At 44.7% G+C, this 7,067-nt stretch overlaps 1 protein-coding gene across 1 annotated transcript in view; it reads left to right on the top strand.

Moving 5' to 3' along the window:
- The window catches only part of LOC119589633, a 12,137-nt gene extending 6,949 nt beyond the window's left edge, over positions 1 to 5,188 (top strand). Inside the window, exons 2-4 of the mRNA XM_037938228.1 lie at positions 3,234 to 4,316; positions 4,474 to 4,755; positions 4,838 to 5,188. Of these exons, the coding sequence (XP_037794156.1) occupies positions 3,234 to 4,316; positions 4,474 to 4,755; positions 4,838 to 5,188 (1,716 nt within the window). The remainder of the gene's footprint in view (positions 1 to 3,233; positions 4,317 to 4,473; positions 4,756 to 4,837) is intronic.
- Positions 5,189 to 7,067: the final 1,879 nt, after the last annotated feature.

The following is a 7,067-nucleotide window of genomic DNA, read 5'->3' as shown; positions in this document are numbered from 1 at the left end:
CTTTTTAATTTTTTTTTTTCCATTTTTCGATTTCGTTCGATTTTGATTCCTCTTGTGTTTGTTGGTGTTTACTTATGTCTCTGGAACACAGAGAGAGAGAGACAGACAGAGAGAGAGAGAGAGAGAGAGAGAGAGAGAGAGAGAGAGAGAGAGAGAGAGAGAGAGAGAGAGAGAGAGAGAGGGGGAGAGAGGAAGAGGGAAGGAGACAGGATGAGACAAACAGAAAGACAGACATACAGACAGACTGTTTTATCGTCTATCTGATAGACAGACAAGGAAATAGGCAGACAGAAACATAAACAGAGACAGAGAGACCGTGGACGAGAGGGCGCACGCGAGAGACAGAGAGAGAGAAAAGCAAGTGTGTGTGGGCGTGTGAATAAGTAAATGAGGAAGAGACAATTAGAGACTGAGACTGCGAGATAATTCTAGAAGCATTCATAGCATTGCATCATCATTTGCATATCAAAGGTGATATAATATATATAATCTAGATCGTCTCATTTTCTACCACAAATGAGAAGGTACATAGAGCTTAATCAGGACTGCACGGCAAGCAACTAACTAACTTTGTAACTTGCATAATTAACCCAACGCTAATTAGCGAACGACTGAGGGTCGTTATTCTGGTGATATTTGAGCAAAGGAAAATAATTAATGGCAAAAATGAAGAATCACTCATCATGTGATATGGAAAACGTACTGCTTTATTGGTCAGTAATTGGCCAATCACAGACAAGCACTGAGTCACTGGACTAATAGCAAAGTGCCGCCAATCAGCTAATAGCAAGGCGTCACGCCAGAAATAACTACCAATCACGAAACAGGAAATACGCCAACAGCATTTACCAGACGCTAGATTCTCCTCCTCCAACCCACTTCTTAATCTTTATCTTCCTTTTCCTCCCCCTCTTTCTTTCTTTCTCTCTCTCTCTCTTTTCTTCCTTTCCCTTTCCCCTGTCATTATGTCTCTCTCTTTTGAAACTATTAGCCTTCCTTCCTCCCCCTCCTTCTCCTCTTCCTCTGCTTCCTTTACCCCCACCTCCCTTATACCATCCCCCACCCTCCCCTACTATCATTCTTCCTAACTACCCTACATTTTCTTCTTTTTTTCTCCCAAACTTTTTCATTCCTCTTCCAAATACTCCTTGCCCCCTTACCCCCCTTCTGAACACCTTCCCTATTTGTTACCTCTCACCCCCCCCCCCCCCCATCAATCCTTTCCCTTCCGTCTCCTCCCTCCCTCCCATTGTCCACACCTTCGTTTTCCCAGCTCTCTGCCTTTTCCTCTCTCTCTCTCTCTCTCTCTCTCTCTCTCTCTCTCTCTCTCTCTCTCTCTCTCTCTCTCTCTCTCTCTCTCTCTCTCTCTCTCTCTCTCTCTCTCTCTTCTCTCTCTCTCTCTCTCTCCTTTACCTCCTTCCTCTTCCTCTCTCTTACATCTACTCTCACTTACATGGACCTTTCCTCTCCTCACCCTCCCTCCATCGTCCTCCCCCCATCCTATTTGCATCGTAATTTCCCCCTCCCCCTTCCATCGTCCTCTCACCCTCCCCCTTCCACTATCTCCTCCCCCTCCTTCTTCCATCGCCTTCTCCTTCACCCCCTTCCACCTAATTTTCTACTCATCCCCTTCTACGTTAATTCCCTCTCCATCTCCGTCCTCTTCCCCTTCCCCTACTTTGTCCCTTTCCGCCCCCTCCTACGCCCTTTCCCCTTCAACCTCCTCTTCCTCCTCCTCTTCGTCCTCCCCCCCTTCCCCTTTCCTCGTCCTCTCCCTCTCCCTCTTTCGTCCTCAATCCCCAGAACGCCATCCCCATCCATCTCTTCTTCCCCTTTCTATCCCCCCTCCCTCCCCACACCCCCTCCCCTCCAAACTATCCCTTCCCCTTCCACCAATCAGCGCGCGAGGACATCACGCCCCTGCCATTAACAATGTCAGAATGTAGACAAGGACGAAAATCCCAGACTCTGGCACGGATTTACAGCCATAATTCCAACCTCATTCGCGGATAACAGTGGTTCTACATCAATCCCACGTAATGAAGGTAATCCCCTACAATTTCCTTTTTTTTTTCTTTTTTTTTTTCTTTCTTATTCAAGATTAATCTAGCTCACCGTGTGAATTCCTCATGGAATTAATTATATACCTGTGTTTATTACCTTATTGTATGTGTTATGATGAAGAAAATATAAATATATGTGTGTGTGTGGGTTATTTATATATATATAGTTAGTTATGTATGTTTATATTAGTATTTATATAGTAGGTTATAGATAAATATATAGATAATAATATATATACTATATAAATTATATATTATATATATATAATATATTATATATATATATATATATATATATATATATGATTATATATATATTATATATATATATATATATATATATTATATATATATATGTGTGTGTGTGTGTGTGTGTGTGTATATATATATACAAATATATATTATACATATATATATATATATATATATAATATATATATTATATTATATATATATATATATGTATATATATACATATATGTGTGTGTGTGTGGTGTGTGTGTGTGTGTGTGTGTGTGTGCGTGGGGTGTGGTGTGTGTTGTGTGTGTGTGTGTGTGTTATATATATATATATATACATTATATATATATATAATATATAATATATATATATAATATATATATATGTATATATACACATATATATATATATATATGTATATATACAAACATATAATTATAGATATATATATAATATATATATATATATATAGATATATATATCATATATCTATATATATATAATATTTTATTATATATATATATATATCTATATATATATTATATATAGATATATATATATATATATATATATTTTATATATATATTTATATATATATATATATATATATATGTGTGTGTGTGTGTGTGTGTGTGTGTGTGTGTGTGTGTGTGTGTGTGTGTGTGTGGTGGTTGGTATGTGTGTGGTGTGGTGTGTGTGGGGTGTGTGGGTGTGTCTGTGTGGTGTGTGTGTGTGTGCGGGTGTGTGTGTGTGCGTGTGTGTGTGTGTGTGTGTGTGTGTATATATATATATATGTGTGTGTGATGTGTGTGTGTGTGTGTGTGTGTGTGTGTGTGTGTGTGTGTGTGTATACACAGTAGCTATCTACATATATATGTACATATATACACAGTATATATCGGAGAACAGAATTACACGTTCTTCTGGCAGGGCAAGAAACCCGAGGAACCAAGAGTGCATGGCGTTGGATTCGCAGTGAAGAATTCTCTGTTGTCCACTGCAGAATCGCCGTCCAGTGGTACCGCCCGCATCCTGTCTCTCCGCCCGTCAACCTTCTCAGGCCCAGTGAACATCCTGAGTGTCCACGCTCCCACACTCTGCTCCTCAGCCGAGATCAAGGACCAATTCTACGAGGAGCTTGACGCCACCATCAGAGACATCCCTGCCACGGACCAACTATACCTGCTCGGCGACTTCAATGCCCGAGTGGGTTCCGACCGTGACTCCTGGCCCAGCTGCATCGGTCACTTCGGCATCGGCAAGATGAACGAGAATGGACAGAGGCTTCTTGAGTTATGCTCTTACCACGACCTATGCATAACCAGCACGTTCTTTGCCATCAAACCACATCGCCGAGTATCCTGGCGGCATCCCAGATCTCGCCACTGGCACCAACTAGATCTCGTCATCATTCGGAGACCTTCACTGAACTGCGTTCTCACCACACGTAGTTATCACAGTGCTGACTATGACACTGACCACTCCATGGTCGGCAGTAAAGTCCGTCTCCAACCCAAGCGGATCCACCGATCCAAGCAGAAAGGTCGCCCCCGCATTAACACCAGCAAGACGGCAATCCCAGACCTGTGCGAGCGCTTTGCCAACTCCATCGAGGATGCCCTCAAAAACTGCCCTAATGGCAACGCCGAAGAGAGGTGGAGTAGCATCCGTGATGTCATCTACAACTCCGCAATGGACACCTTCGGCAAGAGAGAGAGGCAGAACCCGGATTGGTTCGAAGCCGGCATTGCTGAACTAGAGCCAGCAATTGAGGCCAAGAGAGCAGCCCTCATTAACCACAAGAGGGAGCCTTCCGTGAAGTCACTCGCTGCACTCAGGAAGGCCAGGAACGACGCCCAACGGATCGCTCGGCGCTGCGCAAATGACTACTGGCTCAACCTTTGTGAGAGCATCCAGCTCTCTGCTGACTGCAGCAATACTCGTAGCATGTGCGAAGGCATGAAGAAGGCCTTCGGCCCAAGCATAAACAAGATTGTGCCCCTGAAATCAGCTGTTGGCGACATCATAACAAACCGCAGAAAGCAGATGGAGAGGTGGGCTGAACACTACTAAGATCTCTACTCAAGAGAGAACGTGGTCACAGCCGCAGCTGCCGAGAACACCGCCAGCCTGCCTGTCATGGAGGAGCTAGACGTTTCACCCTCTGTAGACCGAACTGAGCAAGGCCATCGACTCCCTTGCCTGTGGCAAAGCTCCAGGCATCCCACCCGAAGTCATCAAGGTGGGAAAGAAGACTGCTCTCCTTCACCATCTGCACCAGCTGCTGCCCCAAGAGATGCGCGACGCCAACATCATCACTCTATACAAGAACAAGGGCGACCGAAGCGACTGTAACAACTACCGTGGAATATCCCTCAGCATTGTTGGGAAGGCCTTCACCCATGTAGTCCTCAACAGACTGCAGTTGCTCGCAGAGCGCGTATACCCTGAGGCACAATGTGAGTTTAGAGCAGGAAGGTCAACCATCGACATGATCTTCCCTACGACAGCTCCAAGAGAAATGCCGCAAACAGAGGCAACTGCTATACATCGCTTTTATTGACCTGGGCAAGGCCTTCGACCTCGTCAGCAGGAACGGCCTTTTCACTCTGCTGCAGAAGATTGGATATCCCCCCAAGCTCCTGAGGATGATCACATATTTCCATAAAGACATGCAGGGCACCGTACAGTGCGATGGTTCCTCCTCAGACCCACTTCCAATCAAGATCGGGGTAAAACAATTGTGCATACTCGCTCCGACACTCTTTGGAATCTTCTTCTCTCTGCTGCTGTCCTACGCCTTCAACCAGTCAGAGGACGGAGTCAAAGGACCTTCACACCAGAAGCGACGGCAGTCTCTTCAAACTTGCCCGCCTCTGAGCTAAGACCAAAGTGCGGCACGTACTCATACGAGAGATGCTCTTCATTGATGATGCAGCACTGATGGCAGACTCTGATGAATCACTGCAGCGACTCATCAACTGGTTCGCGCATGCATGCAGAGTTTGGCTTGACCATCGGCCTAAAGAAGACTCACATCCTGGACCAAGATGTGAGCAGTACCCCAAGCATCACCATTGGAGATTACACCCTCGAGGTCGTCGAGGAATTTACGTACCTCGACTCCACCATCTCCAGCAACCTCTCCCTGGACGCCGAACTCAACAAGCGCATCGGCAAGGCGACAACTGCCACGGCTTGCCTGGCAAAAAGGGTCTGGGACAACAAGAAGCTGACCACCAACACCAAGATGAAGGTGTACTAGGCTTGCGTGCTCAGCACAGTGCTCTACGGCAGCGAGCCTTGGACCCTCTACTCCCACCAAGAGCGCAGGCTCAACACCTTCCACCTGCGCAACCTCAGGATGATCCTGGGAATCACCTGGCAGGACCGCGTCCCAAACAAGAACATCTTTGATCAGGCAGGCATCCCAAACATGTTCGCCCTGCTCACCCTGCGTCGGCTCCGGTGGCTTGGCCACGTCAGGTGAGTGGACGATGGGAGGATCCCCAAGGACATTCTGTTTGGCGAGCTCGCCACTGGCTCCAGACCTACAGGAAGACCTGTCCTACGCTTCAAGGATGTCTGTAAGCGAGACATGAGGGCAGGCGGCATCAACCCAGCAGGCTGGGAGTCAGTGGCTGAATACCACAGCAGCTGGAGAAGTGCTGTGAAAGCCTGCACAAAAAGGAATGAGGAGAGGAGAGACCAACAGAGGGAAGAGAGAAGAGAGCGCAGACGACAGAGGGCAGCATCAGTGCCCTCGGAACCTGACGCCACCTACACCTGTGGCAACGGCAACAGAGCCTGCCAATCCAGGATAGGCCTGTACAGTCACAGCAGGCGCTGCAACTCGACAACAGATTGATCTGAGGCGCAGAACTCCATTGCCTTTGAGGCAAACGAACGCCAACAATCTATCTATCTATCTATGTGTGTGTGTGTGTGTGTGTGTGTGTAAATATACATGTGTGTATGTATATATAGAGAGAGACAGATAGATAGATAGATATACATATATATATACATTTATATGTATATATAAATAAAATATAGATAGATAGATATGTATATATGTGTGTAAATATATATATATATATATATATATATATATATATATATATATATATATATATATATATATATATTGGGCAGGGGATATCTGGTGAAAACACCTTCGGTTCTACTGATTACTGGTTTCACCAAACAATATGTCTGGCGTATTGCAGTGTAACTGTTTCAAAGCGGCAGAGGTAGTTCCTCCTAGTTAGTTGGAGACTGCGAGTTGAGAAGGAGCCTGGGAGATTCCACTCAACTTTTCTTTTCTCCTGACAAACCTCTACACCAATGATTAAATACAGAAATGGTAATTCATACCACATCGCCCGTAGCGTGGGTTATCAATTAAGAAACACATTAAAAATCGGAACGTGGAACGTAAGGAAGATGAAAGAGATGGGTAAATTGCATACTGTCTGTAACAAAATGGATAGATACAACATTCAAATACTAGGAATCAGTGAGACCAAAACTAAAGAAAACAAGACAGTTCTTTTTTCTGGAAAAGAAGGAAATTATCATCACGGAGTTGCTATGATTCTCACGAAAAAAAATGCAAATGCACTATATGGGTACAGCCCAATAAATTATCGCGTTATAAATGTCAGAGTACAAGCAAAACCTCATAACATTAGTGTTATACAATGCTATGCACCAACCAACATTGCAAGTAATGAAAGAAGAAACAACATTAATTAGACTCAG

The sequence above is a fragment of the Penaeus monodon genome, chromosome 26 (genome assembly GCF_015228065.2).
Source record: "Penaeus monodon isolate SGIC_2016 chromosome 26, NSTDA_Pmon_1, whole genome shotgun sequence".
Classification (NCBI taxonomy): domain Eukaryota; kingdom Metazoa; phylum Arthropoda; class Malacostraca; order Decapoda; family Penaeidae; genus Penaeus; species Penaeus monodon.
The sequence above is the reverse complement of the archived record's forward strand: the minus strand, read 5'-3'. Positions and strand labels throughout refer to the sequence as shown.